Source organism: Manis pentadactyla, chromosome 4 (genome assembly GCF_030020395.1).
Source record: "Manis pentadactyla isolate mManPen7 chromosome 4, mManPen7.hap1, whole genome shotgun sequence".
Taxonomy (NCBI): domain Eukaryota; kingdom Metazoa; phylum Chordata; class Mammalia; order Pholidota; family Manidae; genus Manis; species Manis pentadactyla.
Genome location: NC_080022.1, coordinates 26,500,927 through 26,518,844, shown reverse-complemented (window position 1 = coordinate 26,518,844; position 17,918 = coordinate 26,500,927). Strand labels below are relative to the sequence as shown.

Sequence of the window (17,918 nt, the reverse complement as noted above, 5' to 3'; positions counted from 1 at the left end):
CATTGTGGTTTTAATTTGTATTTCCCTGATAACTAGCGATGTGGAGCATCTTTTCATGTGTCTGTTGGCCATCTGCATTTCTTCTTTGGAGAGCTGTCTGCTCAGCTCCTCTGCCCATTTTTTAATTGGATTATTTGCTTTTTGTTTCTTGAGGTGTGTGAGCTCTTTATATATTTTGGATGTTAAGCCTTTATCGAATCTGTCATTTACGAATATATTCTCCCATACTGTAGGGTACCTTTTTGTTCTATTGATGGTGTCCTTTGCTGTACAGAAGCTTTTTAGCTTGATATAGTCCCACTTGTTCATTTTTGGTTTTGTTTTCCTTGCCCAGGGAGATATGTTCATGAAGAAGTCACTCATGTTTCTGTCCATGAGATTTTTGCCTATGTTTTTTTCTAAGAGTTTTATGGTTTCATGACTTACATTCAGGTCTTTGATCCATTTGGAATTTACTTTTGTGTATGGGGTTAGACAGTGATCCAGTTTCATTCTCTTACATGTAGCTGTCTAGTTTTGCCAGCACCATCTATTGAAGAGACTGTCATTTCCCCATTTTATGTCCATGGCTCCTTTATTGTATATTAATTGACCATATATGTTTGGATTAATTTCTGGATTCACTAATCTGTTCCACTGTTCTGTGGTTCTGTTCTTGTGCCAGTACCAAATTTTCTTGATTACTATGGCTTTGTAGTAGAGCTTGGAGTTCGGGAGTGAGATCCCCGCCCCCCCCACCCCCTAACTTTATTCTTCCTTCTCAGGATTGCTTTGTCTATTCGGGGTCTTTGGTGTTTCCATATGAATTTTTGAACTATTTGTTCCAGTTCGTTGAAGAATGTTGCTGGTAATTTGATAGGGATTGCATCAAATCTGTATATTGCTTTGGCCAGGATGGCCATTTTGACTGTATTAATTCTTCCTAGCCAAGAGCATGGGATGAGTTTCCATTTGTTAGTGTCCTCTTTAATTTCTCTTAAGAGTGTCTTGTAGTTTTCAGGGTATAGGTCTTTCACTTCTTTGGTTAGGTTTATTCCTAGGTATTTTGTTCTTTGTGATGCAATTGTGAATGGGATTGTTCTCCTGATTTCTCTTTGTGTTCATTCATTGTTAGTGTATAGGAAATCCACAGATTTCTGTGTGTTAATTTTGTATCCTGCAACTTTGCTGTGTTCCGATATCAGTTCTATTAGTTTTGGAGTGGACTTTTTAGGGTTTTTTATGTACAATATCACGTCATCTGCAAATGGTGACAGTTTAACTTCTTCTTTACCAATCTGGATTCCTTGTATTTCTTTGTTTTGTCTGATTGCCATGGCTAGGACCTCCAGTACTATGTTAAATAACAGTGGGGAGAGTGGGCATCCCTGTCTTGTTCCCGATCTCAGAGGAAAAGCTTTCAGCTTCTCACTGTTCAGTATGATGTTGGCTGTGGATTTATCATATTTGGCCTTTACTATGGTGAGGTACTTGCCCTCTATACCCATTTTGCTGAGAGTTTTTTTTTTTAAGAGGGCATCTCTTATATTGATTGATCATATGGTTGTTAACAACAATAAAATTCTGTATAGGGGACTCAATACACAATCATTAATCAACCCCAAGCCTAATTCTCAACAGTCTCCAATCTTCTGAAGCATAACGAACAAGTTTTTACATGGGGAACAAGTTCTTACATAGTGAATAAGTTCTTACATGGTGAACAGTGCAAGGGCAGTCATCACAGAAACTTTCGGTTTTGATCACACATCATGAACTATAAACAATCAGGTCAATTATGATTATTCGTTTGATTTTTATACTTGATGTATATGTGAATCCCACATTTCTCCCTTATTATTATTATTATTATTTTTAATAAATTGCTGAAGTGGTAGGTAGATGCAAGATAAAGGTAGAAAACATAGTTTAGTGCTGTAAGAGGGCAAATGTAGATGTTCAGGTGTGTGCCTATAGACTAAGTATTAATCCAAGCTAGACAAGGGCAACAAAACATCCATGGATGCAGAAGATTTCTCTCAAAACAGGGGGGGGAGGTTCTAAGCCTCACCTCTGTTGATCCCCAATTTCTCAACTAATGGCCCCCCTGCCCCTGTGCCTGTCTTAGGTTGTTCCTCCCTTGAGGATTCTTAACCGTCTCTGGCTAACCAGTCATCTTCCGGGGCCATACAGGGAAATGTAAAGTTGGTAAGTGAGAGAGAAGCAGTATAGTTTGAAAAGGTTAGCTTTTTACTTTTTTGCAGATTTATGCCCTGTGGCTTCTATGCCCAGCATTTGTCTTGAGGTATTTTTACCACTTGGAAGAATTATGATACTCAGTAATTTCGATATGAGGCATGAATTATACTTAGGGGTTGTAATTATGAAGGAAGAAGAGAAGCTATAGAAGTAGCAGACGGAAGAAAACATGGGAAGATTGATTATTTCCTTGACATATCTTCTTGTAGTGTAACATAAGCGTGTATATGTTTTAAATTACTAATTAAATTGCATGCACACATTAACATAATAGGAATACATCTACATAACCAAAGCAGACCTACAATTACCAGCCATACCCAATGAAACCAAGAAAACCAGTTAGGCACCCTAGGCATTTGTGAAAAATTATCAATGATATGATGGATATTGTCTAACTGAATTTGAATATTTTGAGAAAAATCAGACAAATTAACAACACATTCTTGGGAACTGTTCACATCCCATATGTTCTTTTAACAGTAGATAGTCTATAGTCGCAAGATTTTGGAGCGCTGCAACTTGCACTTCTCCTAATTCTTGGTTGAGTTCCAACAGTATAGATCCAGTCAAATTTGTTGTTTTACTCTTTGCACAGGCCAGCTTAGATATCTCCTTCTTCATTCCAATGGCAAGTCCAGGAACCAGTGGGATGAATGCAGCTACAAGTGCAACAGCTCCAGAATCTTTGTTGAAGTTTTTTGATGATCATCTTCTGGAATGAGTCTTCCAGAGAATGTTGATGTTGGAAGTTCTTCATATTGTATCTCAATTCGTTTTCTGGGTAGCCAAATTAGCCTTTGATCCTCTGTATAAACACAAACAAACCCTTGCCCACACTTTGATATGCCCTTTATACCATTGTGAAGAACTTATTGGAGATCACCACACAGGAACTGCTTTTTCTTTTTTTTAAGAGAAAGGAATATTATCAGAAAAATGTACTTCCATAGCTGATCATCTGACACCCTTTAAATGATCAAAATTAAGATTATTTAAAGCATGCATTAATCGGTGATTTGCAGTTAGTTTTATCCTATCAGGGAGTAATGCCACTTTTCTTTCTTTTTTTTTTTTTTTTTGTTATCATTAATCTACAATTACATGAAGAACATTATGTTTACTAGGCTCTCCCCTATACCAGGTCCCCCCCCCGACAAACCTCCTTACAGTCACTGTCCATCAGCATACCAAAATGTTGTATAATCACTACTTGTCTTCTCTGTGTTGTACAGCCCTCCCCTTTCTCCCCCCCCATTATGCATGTTAATCATAATACCCCATTTCCTCTTTCCCCCCCTTATCCCTCCCCACCCACCCATCCTCCCCAGTCCCTTTCCCTTTGGTACCTGTTAGTCCATTCTTGGGTTCTGTGATTCTGCTGCTGTTTTGTTCCTTCAGTTTTTCCTTTGTTCTTATACTCCACAGATGAGTGAAATCATTTGGTATTTTTCTTTCTCTGCTTGGTTTATTTCACTGAGCATAATACCCTCTAGCTCCATCCATGTTGTTGTAAATGGTAAGATTTGTTTTCTTCTTATGGCTGAATAATATTCCATTGTGTATATATACCACATCTTCTTTATCCATTCATCTACTGATGGACACTTAGGTTGCTTCCATGTCTTGGCTATTGTAAATAGTGCTGCAATAAACATAGGGGTGCATCTGTCTTTTTCAAACTGAAGTGCTACATTCTTAGGGTAAATTCCTAGGAGTGGAATTCCTGGGTCAAATGGTAAGTCTATTTTGAGCATTGTGAGGAACCTCCATACTGCTTTCCACAATGGTTGAACTAATTTACATTCCCACCAGCAGTGTAGGAGGGTTCCCCTTTCTTCACAACCTCACCAACATTTGTTGTTGTTTGTCTTTTGGATGGTAGCCATCCTTACTGGTGTGAGGTGATACCTCATTGTGGTTTTAATTTGCATTTCTCTGATAAGTGGAGCATAAGTGATGTGGACCATCTTTCATGTGTCTGTTGGCCATCTGTATTTCTTTTTTGGCGAACTGTTCAGTTCCTCTGCCCATTTTTTAATTGGGTTATTTGTTTTTTGTTTGTTGAGGTAGGTGAGCTCTTTATATATTTTGGACGTCAAGCCTTTATCGGATCTGTCATTTACAAATATATTCTCCCATACTGTAGGGTACCTTTTTGTTCTATTGATGGTGTCTTTTGCTGTACAGAAGCTTTTCAGCTTAATATAGTCCCACTTGTTCATTTTTGCTGTTGTTTTCCTTGCCCGGGGAGATATGTTCAAGAAGAAGTCACTTATGTTTATGTCTAAGAGGTTTTTGCCTATGTTTTTTTCTGAGAGTTTTATGGTTTTGTGACTTACATTCAGGTCTTTGATCCATTTTGAATTTACTTTTGTGTATGGGGTTAGACAGTGGTCCAGTTTCATTCTCCTACATGTAGCTGTCCAGTTTTGCCAGCACCATCTGTTGAAGAGACTGTCATTTCACCATTGTATGTCCATGGCTCCTTTATCGAATATTAATTGACCATATATGTTTGGGTTAATGTCTGGAGTCTCTAATCTGTTCCACTAGTCTGTGGCTCTGTTCTTGTGCCAGTACCAAATTGTCTTGATTACTATGGCTTTGTAGTAGAGCTTGGAGTTCGGGAGTGAGATTCCCACCCCACCCCCACTTTATTCTTCTTTCTCAGGATTGCTTTGTCTATTCGGGGTCTTTGGTGTTTCCATATGAATTTTTGAACTATTTGTTCCAGTTCGTTGAAGAATGTTGCTGGTAATTTGATAGGGATTGAATCAAATCTGTATATTGCTTCGGGCAGGATGACCATTTTGACAATATTAGTTCTTCCTAGCCAAGAGCGTGGGATGAGTTTCCATTTGTTAGTGTCCTCTTTAATTTCTCTTAAGAGTGTCTTGTAGTTTTCAGGGTATAGGTCTTTCACTTCTTTGGTTAGGTTTATTCCTAGGTATTTTATTCTTTATGATGCAATTGTGAATGGGATTGTTCTCCTGATTTCTCTTTGTATTCATTCATTGTTAGTGTATAGGAAAGCCACAGATTTCTGTGTGTTAATTTTGTATCCTGCAACTTTGCTGTATTCCGTTATCAGTTCTATTAGTTTTGGAGTGGACTCTTTAGGGTTTTTTATGTACAATATCACGTCATCTGCAAATGGTGACAGTTTAACTTCTTCTTTACCAATCTGGATTCCTTGTATTTCTTTGTTTTGTCTGATTGCCATGGCTAGGACCTCCAGTACTATGTTAAATAACAGTGGGGAGAGTGGGCATCCCTGTCTTGTTCCCGATCTCAGAGGAAAAGCTTTCAGCTTCTCACTGTTCAGTATGATGTTGGCTGTGGATTTATCATATATGGCCTTTATTATGTTGAGGTACTTGCCTTCTGTACCCATTTTGCTGAGAGTTTTGATCATGAATGTATGTTGAATTTTCTCAAATGCTTTTCCAGCATCTATGGAGATGATCATGTCGTTTTTGTCTTTCTTTTTGTTGATGTGGTGGATGATGTTGATGGATTTTCGAATGTTGTAGCATGCTTGCATCCCTGGGATGAATCCCACTTGGTCATGGTGTATGATCCTTTTGATGTATTTTTGAATTCGGTTTGCTAATATTTTATTGAGTGTTTCTGCATCTATGCTCATCAGGGATATTGGTCTGTGATTTTCTTTTTTGGTGGGGTTTTTGCCTGGTTTTGTTATTAGTGTGATGTTGGCTTCATAGAATGAGTTTGGGAGTATTCCCTCCTCTTCTATTTTTTGGAAAACTTTAAGGAGAATGGGTATTATATCTTCTCTGTATGTTTGATAAAATTCTGAGGTAAATCCATCTGGCCCCGGGTTTTTTTTTCTGTGTAGTTTTTTGATTACTGTCTTCAATTTCTTTGCTGGTAATTGGTTTGTTTAGATTTTCTGTTTCTTCCTTGGTCAGTCTTAGAAGGTTGTATTTTTCTAGGAAGTTGTCCATTCCTTCTAGCTTTTCCAGCTTCTTAGCATAAAAGTTTTCATAGTAGTCTCTAATAATTATTTGTATTTCTGTTGGGTCCATCGTGATGTTTCCTTTCTCGTTTCTGATTCTGTTGATGTGTGTTGATTCTCTTTTTCTCTTAATAAGTCTGGCTAGAGGCTTATCTATTTTGTTTATTTCCTCAAAGAACCGGCTCTTGTTTTCATTGATTTTTTTCTATTTTTTTTTTTCTTCTCAATTTATTTATTTCTTCTCTGATCTTTATTATGTTCCTCCTTCTGCTGACTTTTGGCCTCATTTGTTCTTCTTTTTTCCATTTCGATAATTGTGATGTTAGATTATTCATTTGGGATTCTTCTTCCTTCTTTAAGTATGCCTGGATTGCTGTATACTTTCCTCTTAAGACTGCTTTCGCTGTGACCCACAGAAGTTGGGGCTTTGTGTTGTTGTCATTTATTTCCATATATTGCTGGATCTCCATTTTAATTTGGTCGTTGATCCATTGACTATTTAGAAGTGTTTTGTTAAGCCTCCATGTGTTTGTGAGCCTTTTTCCTTTCTTTGTACAATTTATTTCTAGTTTTATACCTTTATGGTCTGAAATGTTGGTTGGTAGAGTTTCAGTCTTTTTGAATTTACTGAGGCTCTTTTTGTGGCCTAGTATGTGATCTATTCTGGAGAATGTTCCATGTGCACTTGAGAAGAATGTGTATCCTATTGCTTTTGGGTGTAGAGTTCTATAGATGTCTATTAGGTCCATCTGTTCTAGTGTGTTGTTCAGTGCCTCTGTGTCCTTACTTATTTTCTGTCTGGTGGATCTGTCCTTTGGAGTGAATGGTGTGTTGAAGTCTCCTAAAATGAATGTATTGCGTTCTATTTCCTCCTTTAGTTCTGTTAGTATTTGTTTCACATATGCTGGTGCTCCTGTATTGGGTGCATATATATTTATAATGCTTATATCCTCTTGTTGGACTAAGCACTTTATTATTATGTAATGTCCTTCTTAATCTCTTGTTACTTTCTTTGTTTTGAAGTCTATTTTGTCTGATACTAGTAGTGCAGCACCTGCTTTTTTCTCCCTATTGTTTGCATGAAATATCTTTTTCTATCCCTTGACTTTTAGTCTGTGCATGTCTTTGGGTTTGAGGTGAGTCTCTTGTAAGCAGCATATAGATGGATTTTTTTTTTTATCCATCGAGTGACTCTATGTCTTTTGATTGCTGTATTCAGTCCATTTACATTTAGGGTCATTATCGATAGGTATGTACTTATTGCCATTTCAGCCTTTAGATTCTTGGTTACCAAAGTTTCCAGGTTACTTTCCTTACTATCTAAGGGTCTAACTTAACTCACTTAGTATGCTGTTACAAACACAATCTAAAGGTTCTTTTCTGTTTCTCCTCATTTTTCTTCCTCCTTCCGTCTTTATATATTAGGTATCTCATTCTGTACTTCTTGTCTATCCCTTGACTGACATTGGTGATAGTCAATTTAATTTTGCATTTGCCTCGTAATCAGCTGCTCCATCCTCCCTACTGTGGTTTTACTACCTCTGGTGACAGCTGTCCAACTGTAAACTCTCTCAGCTTTTGCTTATCTGAAAATTGTTTAATCCCTCCTTCAAATTTAAATGATAATCTTGCCACATAAAGTAATCTTGGTTCCAGTCCCTTCTGCTTCATGGCATTAAATACATCATGCCACTTCCTTCTGGTGTGTACAGTTTCTGCTGAGAAGTCTGATGTTACCCTGATGGGCTTTCCTTTGTATGTGATCTTATTTCTGCCTCTAGATGCTTTTAACAGTCTGTCCTTATCCTTGATCTTTCCCATTTCAATTACTATGTGTCTTGGTGTTGTCTTCCTTGGGTCCCTTGTGTTGGGAGATCTGTGGATCTGCATGGCCTGAGAGACTATTGCCTTGGGGAAGTTTTCCGCAACTACCTCCTCAGAGACACTTTCTATCCCTTTCTCTCTCTCTTCTTCTTCTGGCAACCCTATAATGCGAATATTGTTCCGCTTGGATTGGTCACACAGTTCTCCAATATTCTTTCATTTTTAGAGATCCTTTTTTCTCTCTGTGCCTCAGCTTCTTTGTATTCCTCTTCTCTAGTTTCTATTTCATTTATTATCTCCTCCACCGTATCCAACCTGCTTTTAATACCCTCCATTGTGTTCTTTAACGATTGGATCTCTGACCTGAATTCATTCCTGAGTTCTTGGATGTCTTTCCGTACCTCCATTAGAATGTTGATGATTTTTATTTTGATCTCCCTTTCAGGAAGAGTCATGAGTTCCATATCATTTAAATCTTTCTTGGGAGTTGTATTAATAATTTTACTCTGGACAAGGTTCCTCTGGCATTTCATGTTTGTATATGGTGCACTCTAGTGTCCAGAAGCTGTAGTCACTGGAGCTGCTCAGCCCCTGATGCAATGTCGGGGGTTACAGGGGAGCGGTACTGGTGCCTGGGAGGAGGAAAGAGCTGTTTCCCGCCTCCTGGCTACTGTGCCTGTCTCCACTGCCTGAGCCAGTGGGCCAGTCTCACAGGTCTGTTTCTGTCCCAGAGCAGCCGGATATGGATCCTTGCTTTCCACAAGCAGCCAGAATCCCAGTCTCCCCAGGAACTCTGCCTGTATTAACTTTCCAACCCGGTAGTCATGCAAGTCTCATGAAATCACCATGAAATGTAGGTTTGTGCTCCCAGAGCAGATCTCCAGAGCTAGGTATTCAGCAGTCCCCAGCCTTCCACTCCTCCCTGCTCTGTTTTTCTTTCTCCCGCCGGTGAGCTGGGGTGGGGGAGGGGCTCGGGTCCCGCAGAGCCACAGCTCTGGTATGTTACCCCGTTTGGTGGGGTCTCCTCTTTTCTCCAGGTGTATGCAGTCTGACGCCATCTTATTTCCTGTTGCTCTCTCAGGATTAGTTGTGCCAATTAAATTTTCTAATTGTATCCAGTTTTAGGAGGAAGCCTCTGTCTCTCCTCTCATGCCGCCATCTTTAATCCCTTCTCCTGGTCTTGTTTTTTTATCCATTCTGTAACTCTTATGTCTTTTGATTGGTGCATTCAGTCCATTTACATTTAGGGTGGATATGTTCTTATTGTCATCACAGGCTTTAGATTCATGGTTACCAAAGGTTGAAGGGCAGCTTCTTTACTATCTAACAGTCTAACTTAACTCATGATGCTATTTTGAACACAATATAAAGTTTTTTTATTCTCCCATCTTTTTCTTCCTCCTCCACTCTTTATATACTAGGTGTCATGTTCTCTACTCTTTGTGTTTTCCGTGACTGAATTAGGAGGTAGTTGATCTAATTTTGCATTTCCTCTGTAATTAATTGGCGTACTTCCTTTAGTGTGGTTTTAATTCCTCTGGTGACAGTTGTTTAGCCTTAGGAGCAGTTCCGTCTATAGCAGTCCCTTTAAAATACACTGTAGAAATCGTTTGTGGGAGGTATATTCTGTCAACTTCTGCTTATCTATAAATTGTTTAATCCCTGCTTTAAATTTAAATGATAGTCTTGCTGGTAATGTATTCTTGGTTCAAGCCCTTCTGTTTCCTTGCTCTAAATATATCATGCCACTCCCTTCTGGTCTGTAAGGTTTCTGCTGAGATGTCTTATGATAGCCTGCTGTGTTTTCCTTTGTATGATATGTTTTTTCTCTCTCCGGCTGCTTTTAATATTCTTTCCTTGTCCTTAATCTTTGCCATTTTAATTAGTATATGTCTTGGTGTGTCTTCCTTTGGTCCATTGTGTTGGGAGATCTGTGTACTTTTATGGCCTGAGGGACTATTTCCTTCCCCAGATTGGGGACATTTTCAGCAATTATTTCCTCATAGACACTTTCTATTCCTTTTTCTCTCTCTTCTTCTTCTGGTACTCCTGTAATGTTAATATAGTTTTGTTTGAATTGGTTGCATAATTCTCTGACCATTCTTTCATTCCCAGAGATCCTCTTTTTGTCTTTGTGCCTCAACTTTTTTTTTTTTTGAGAGGGCATATCTTATATTTATTGATCAAATGGTTAACAACAATAAAATTCTGTATAGGGGACTCAATGCACAATCATTAATCAACCCCAAGCCTAATTCTCAACAGTCTCCAATCTTCTAAAGTATAGTGAACAAGTTCTTACATGGTGAACAAATTCTTACATAATGAATAAGTTCTTACATGGTGAACAGTGCAAGGGCAGTCGTCACAGAAACTTTCGGTTTTGATCACGCATTATGAACTATAAACAGTCAGGTCAAATATGAATATTCGTTTGATTTTTATACTTGATTTATATGTGAATCCCACATTTCTCCCTTTATTTTTATTATTATTATTATTATTATTATCATTTTTAATAAAATGCTGAAGTGGTAGGTAGATGTAAGATAAAGGTAGAAAACTTAGTTTAGTGTTGTAAGAGAGCAAATGTAGATGATCAGGTGTGTGCCTATAGACTATGTGTTAATCCAAGCTATACAAGGGCAATAAAACATCCACGGATACAGAAGATTTCTCTCAAAACAGTGGGGGGAGAGGTTCTAAGCCTCACCTCTGTTGATCCCCAATTTCTCACCTGATGGCCCCCCTGCGACTGTGCCTGTCTTAGCTTGTTCTTCCCTTGAGGAATCTTACCCGTCTCTGGCTAACCAGTCATCTTCCGGGGCCATACAGGGAGATGTAAAGTTGGTAAGTGAGAGCGAAGCCTTATTGTTTGAAAAGGTTAGCTTTTTACTTCTTTGCAGATTTATGCCCCGTGGCTTCTATGCCCAGCATTTGTCTTGAGGTATCTTTAGCACTTGGAGGAATTATGATACTTGGTAAATTCGATATGTGGCACGAATTCTATTTAAGGGTTGTAATTAGGAAGGAAGAAGAAAAGCTATAGAGGTAGCAGACGGAAGAAAACATGGGAAGATTGATTATTTCTTTGATATATCTTCTTGTAGAGTAATTTAAGCATGTATAGGTTTTAAACTACTAATTAAATTGCACACACACATTAACATAATAGGAGTACAGTTACATAACCAAAGCAGATCTATAATTACCAGCCATCTCCAGTGAGGCCAAGAACCAGTTAGGCACCCTAGGCATTTGTGAAAATTTGTCTGTGATAAGATGGATATTGTCCAACTGTACTTGAACAATCTGAGAGAAATCAGACAAATTAAAACAACCCATTCCTGGGAACTGTTCACATCCCATATGTTCTTTTAACAGTAGATAGTCTGTAGTTGTAAGATTTTGGAGCGCTAGAACTTGCACTTCTCCTAATTCTTGGTTGAGTTCCAACAGTGTAGATCCAGTCAAATTTGTTGTTTTACTGTATGTATAGGCCAGCTTAGGTATCTCCTTCTTCATTCCAATGGCAAGTCCAGGAACCGGTGGGGTGAATGCAGCTACAACTGCAGCATTGCCTGGATCTTTGTTGAGGTTTTTTGATGATCATCTTCTGGTATGACTCTTCCAGAGAGTGCTGATGTTGGAAGTTCTTCATATCGCATCTTAGTTCATTTTCTGGGTAGCCAAATTAGGCTTTGATCCTCTGTATAAACACAAACAGACTCAACTTTTTTATGTTCTGTTCATTTCTATTTCGTTTATCATCTCCTCTACTTCATCTAATCTACTTTTAAATCTCTCCATTGTGTTTCAGTTCAGATAGTGTATTTTTCAAAGTTTCTGTCTCTTTCCTGATGTCCTCCCTGAATTCTTGAATATTTTTCTATAGCTGTGTGAGCATGTTTATGATTTTTATTTTGAAATCCTTATCATGAAGATTGGTGAGTTCCATTTCACTTAGGCCTCTTTGTGGTGCTTGAGGGATTTTGATTTGTAGAAGATTCTTTTGCCATTTCATATTTCTGATTATTATAATGGGATAATAACTTTGTGCAGGCAGTGCCCTCTAATGGCTAGAAGCTCTACTCTCTGAAACTGTCCTGCACCTGGAGCAATGGCAGGGATGGCAGGCAAGTGGTGCTGGTGCCTGCTGTGAGGAAACAGCTCTTTCCTGCTTCCTGGCTGCAGTGCCTGTCCCCATTTCCAGGGCCAGTGGGATGGATGTGCAGGGAGGGGCCTTTGCATTATGCCCCTGTAGTTGCTGTAGGTGGGGCTGTCCTCCAGCTGGACTGGTGTGATGATGGGTACAGCAGATTTGCGACCTGGTGTCAGCTAGGAGGAAGGAGCAGCAGGCTGTGTTTCACAGTTGGGGGGCCTCAACACTTCGTTGTCAAACGTGGATGGAGCGCCTGAAGCTCCTGAAATTTTCCAACTTGCTGGGCTGAGTATGCTGGGGCAATTTTGTCCACCTGCCCTTTCTCCTGAGCAGGAAGCACTGTGTAATCCTTGCTCCTTTAGGATCCCTCTTGCTGTTGTTAAGTCTTTCACAGTGTCTGCCTGCCTTTTGTCCCAGAGTGGCTGGTCATGGGTACCTGTTCTCCACAAATGGTTGTAATCTCAGTCTCTCTGAATATTGTGTCTGTCTTTGCTTTCCAACCCTACTAATCTCCGAAGCACCATGTGATGTGGGTTCTTGCTTCTGGGGCACATATCCAGGGGTGGGTGTTTAGGAGTCTAAACTGGTAGTAGTAGGGCTTCTACTCCCTCCCCACTCTGTTTCTCTTCCTCCCACTGGTGAGTTGGGGTGGGGGGAGGGCTTGGGTCCCACCAGATCACAGCTTTGCTACTTTACCCTTTTCCATGAGATCTTTTCTTTTCCCCAGATGTAGGCTATCTGTTGCAGTTTTCTTTTCGGTCACTCTTTCAGGATTAGTTGCATTTGCTGTATTTTCATGTTGTATGTGGTTTTGGCCAGAAGTTTCTTCTCACACTGCCATCTTTTTCCTGTCTGCTTTGTTTTTAACTTTTCTGTTTTATTTAAGAATGCTTTTTCCTTGTTCTAGTTATTTGAAAGTTCTCAGGGATCCTGAAGTTTGATTTTTTTCATATTGAGGTCTTTCATCAATATGGAATATAGTTCTGCATATGTTCTGAGGTTTCATTTAATTTTTCTGAATAGCCAGTTATCCTACTTAGCAAAGATTGTTTTTATTGTACTCACAATAGGCAGAGTATTTTTAAAAAGCAATAAATTAAACTGATACTTATGAGAAATAGGAGTTAGTGTATATTTTCCAAAGTGACTTCTTTATTGCAACCACTCTTCCAGAGGCATTATATTTCTTTTGCTATATGCCACTTTTCAATTAATAGCAGTTATAGTCAGTTATAAGGTATGAAAAAAAACTTCAATTCCTAAATTTGTTTTAATGGACAGATGCCATGAAACTTCTATCCTCCCAGTCTTCCAGGATTTTAAAGAACAAGGCATTATTGTGCAAGCCTGTCACACAGACCAAGGCCACTTCTTGCAAACCACATACACTGCACAAGGAATGTCAGACAGGTATGTGTCCTTGTGCTTTCCACATGTAGAAAGTGTGTTTTCCGTTTGGTTTCTGTTTTCTTTTTCTCAAAGGAAAAGAAAGTCAGTTAAAATTCCTCAACTGTGAAAACATTCCTTAATTCTTGGATCACATATTTTAGACATCTAATTTATTCCTTTTGTAATTATTGTTAGTAACACTAATAACTACCAAATTGAATCCATATGCACATAAAGCATGAATGTAGAGTGGACAAACATCTGGATGTGCACTGCTGTTTTTTAAATATACTTTATAATTACCAAGATACATGTTAAAACCATTACTGATTTAACCTTAGTTCTCTATAAAAAACATTGTGAGTTGATTGTCAGTTACTAAAAGTATAACTATGTCTGAGGTGTTGATGAATAAGAAAATTATTTTAATTCATACTTGAAAAGGTGGTAAACTATAGCTCTTATTCATGTTAACTGCTTTCAGCCCCACTACCATTATATTTTCAATTACTTTCATAGCCTACTCTGCCCAAAGCATTTTTTGATTTTTGTTTTTAATCGTAATTTTACTACAGAGAATGTAACTAGATTAACAGCTTAGTCTGCCAACAAGTAATCATGCATTTTTATGTAGGGTGCCTTTCTTTGGTAAGAGTCAAGGAGAATCCTATTTTTCTTCCTAAGTAAATTTGATTGTTTTATATTCCTGTTAAATTAATGATAACACTCTTTATGTACATTAATTTATATTATATACACATTTACATGTAGAAAGTAGTAAAAGATCTGTGGACATCTCTATGTGTGGGTATGTTTATGCTTACACATTTTTTTTTGATTTCTAGATTAAATATTGGACTGTTCTCTGTATACTATTGTAAACTACTTTTTCATTTGACATTGTATCAGAAACATTCCATGTCAGTATAAATTTAAATATACATTGAGATTCTTAACAGATGCATAGATTACAATATATGTAACCTATCCATCCCCCTAAGGTTGGACATTTAGATTGCTTCTAGTATTTTAATATCACAATTTTGAGTTAATCTGTGCTAACAGATCTTTGTCCACTTGTCTAATTATGTCCTTAGGATAAATCCTAAGTAGTGGAATTACAGATTCAATATCTGTTGCGGATTTTTAAGGCTTTTGACATGTGTTACAACATTGTTTTCCTGAAAATTTATGTCAGTGTTTGAGAGTATCCATTTCTCTGTACCCTCAGTGACACTGGGTATTAAAACTAATAATAACTTATATTTTTTCCCCAGTTTTAATTTGGAAAATTTTCAAAATTTACAAAGATTGAAAATATGGCACAGTGAACACTAATATATCCTTCATCTAAGTTCACCAGTTGTTAACTTCTTGCAACATTTGTTCTCTTTTTCTTCCTGACCTTTTTAAAAGTAAAATAATTTATTCCTCTTTTGGTGAAATATGTGAACTTCAGCCCTAATTCCAGTAATCTATAATACACTGCATTGCTAGTTCATGTACCATTACAGCCTATGTGATCAAACTTGGGGCAAAGAAGAAATTCAGTTTTTAACGGCATGATGGAAGCATTAAGGTTTGTGTTTAAACCTTAATTAGTTTATTCTTCAATGCACTTCAATGCTAGTTAGTGTATTGACAAATATCAATTGTAAGAGAATGTAACTTTTAAACATGTGTGGGGAAAGCAAAGAATATTGCTTATTCTTGAAAGTAACAGTGATTCAAATTTTTCATTCAGATTTACCTATGCCTACTGAGACAAATGATGCGGAACTTGATTCTCCACCTGCAAAGAAAAAAAGAACAGGTTTTTTCCAGACTTATGATGAGGAATATTTAAAAGTTGGTTTTATTATCTGTCCAGGATCAAAAGAAAGTTCACCAAGGCCACAATGTGTCATTTGTGGAGAAATCTTACCCACTGAAAGCATGAAGCCAGCAAATCTTTTTCATCATTTGAAGACAAAACATTCAGAATTAGAAAATAAGCCAGTCGATTTTTTTGAGCAAAAATCTCTTGAAATGGAATGTAAAAATGGTTCTTTAAAAAAGTGTTTACTAGTTGAAAAGTCACTTGTGAAAGCTTCATATTTAGTTGCTTTCCAAATTGCTGTTAGCAGGAAGCCATTCTCCATTGCTGAAGAATTAATTAAACCATATTTAGTAGAAATGTGTTCAGAGGTTTTGGGTTCAAGTGCTGGAGACAAAATGAAAACCATTCCTCTTTCCAATAATACGATTGGACACAGGATTGATGAACTTTCTGCAGACATTGAAGATCAGCTGATTCAAAAAGTCAGAGAGTCAAAGTGGTTTGCCCTTCAGATAGATGAGTTATCAGAAATTTCAAATATCACCCTTCTTTTGTGCTATATTCGTTTCATTGATTATGATTGTAGTGATATAAAAGAAGAATTATTATGTTGCATCGAAATGCCTTCTCAAATAACTGGTTTTGAAATTTTTGAACTAATAAATAAATATATTGGTAGTAAATCTCTGAATTGGAAACATTGTGTTGGTCTCTGTACAGATGGAGCTGCAAGCATGACTGGCAGGTGTTCTGGTTTAAGGGCAAAAATTCAAGATATTGCCACAAATAGAGTGGCATTTACATATTGTTGTATTCACCGTGAACATCTAGCAGCAGAAAATCTGTCTCCGTGCTTACATGAAATTCTTTTTCAGTCAGCCCAAATTTTAAGTTTTATAAAGAGCAATGCATTGAATTCACGTATGTTAACAATTTTGTGTGAAGAAATGGGGTCTGAGCATGTGAATTTACCACTTCATGCTGAAGTACATTTGATATCAAGAGGGAGAATTTTAACAAGATTATTTGAATTACAACATGAAATTAAAATTTTTTTACATCAAAAGCATTCAGATTTGGCCAAGTATTTTCTTGATGAGGAATGGGTTGCAAAGCTGGCCTATTTATCAGATATTTTTTCACTTGTAAATGAACTAAACTTAAGTCTCCAAGGAACTATGACTACACTCTTCAATTTATATAATAAAATGGATATATTTAAGGAAAAGTTAAAAATGTGGTTGAAGCGCATACAAGAGAATAATTACGACATGTTCCCATCGTTTTCCGAATTCTCAAACTCATCAGACTTAAATATAAGAAGCATTACAAGCATTATTTTTGAACACCTGGATGGACTTTCTCAAATGTTCAATGATTGTTATCCACCAGAAGACGACTTGCTTTCAGGAAATTTGTGGGTAACTAATCCGTTTATGAATCACCAAAATAGTAATCTCACAGACTTGGAAGAAGAAAAACTAGCACAGTTATCGTCAGATTTAGAATTACAGTTAGTATTTAAATCAATGTCTGTAACTCAGTTTTGGATAAAAGCAAAGGCAGGTTACCCAGAACTCCATGAAAAGGCAATGAAGCTTTTACTGCCTTTTGCAACCATCTATTTATGTGATGCTATGTTTTCAGCTTTGACTGAGTCAAAACAAAGAAATCTGTTGGTTTCTGGCCCTGCCCTAAGACTTGCAGTCACATCTTTAATTCCAAGGATAGAAAAATTGGTAAAGGAGAAAGAGTAGTAACACACATATTGCTTATAGTCAAAATCTGTTAATTTTGTGTTAAATTTTGTATAAGTATCCTGAAATATAATTTCCTAATGTGGAGATGTGTTTTCAGTGATTAAATAAGTGTTCTAATAATTTTTCTTTTTGTTGAGGAATTTAATGATTGTATATATAATACATATATACAAACATAATTTTAATAGTCCAAGGTAGAGAATTTAGCTACTTACTTTGGATTTAGTGACAGATACAGGTAATGAAAGCTGCTATTTATGATGTAATAGCACACACCTGGATGTTGAAATGGCTTGGCCTTTGGAAGCACATGGGACATTTCAGTCTTCAGCCAGGAAGTCACCTACCCCAGCAGGTTGTGGATAAGTAGAAAACAAAGATTTAAGCAGCTTGGCTAGTAGGAAAGAAAGCAGTGGGACAGTTTGAGACCCTTGTTAGGGGATTCTCTGGCCCAGTGTTTGGCAAACCTTTTCCATAAAGGGCCAGATAGTGATTATTTTAGGCTCTGCAGGCCTTATTGTGGCAACAGCAATTCTGGGGTTGCAGAGAAGCTGTAGACAGTACACAAATGAATGTGGCTGTGTTTCAGTGAAACTTTTATTTATGAACCCTGAAATAGGAATTTAATACAATTTTTGTGTGTAATGAAAGCTGCCTTTAAAATTGTTTTCATCATTAAAAGTGTAAACAAAAATTGTTAGCTGAGGGTGAGGAGGGAGTAAAAACCAGACAGCTGACTGAATT

The 17,918-nt window shown here is 37.4% G+C and overlaps 1 protein-coding gene across 10 annotated transcripts in view; it reads left to right on the top strand.

The window, feature by feature from the left end:
* ZMYM6 (zinc finger MYM-type containing 6) overlaps nt 1-17,296 on the top strand; it is a 91,321-nt gene extending 74,025 nt beyond the window's left edge. For 9 of the 10 annotated variants that reach the window (XM_057499986.1, XM_057499985.1, XM_057499981.1 and 6 more), the window contains 2 exons: nt 13,488-13,616; nt 15,340-17,296. In XM_057499986.1, coding sequence (XP_057355969.1) covers nt 13,488-13,616; nt 15,340-17,171 — 1,961 coding nt within the window. In that variant the 3' untranslated portion in view covers nt 17,172-17,296. The remainder of the gene's footprint in view (nt 1-13,487; nt 13,617-15,339) is intronic. The other variant, XM_057499984.1, reaches the window with a different exon arrangement.
* Nucleotides 17,297-17,918: the final 622 nt, after the last annotated feature.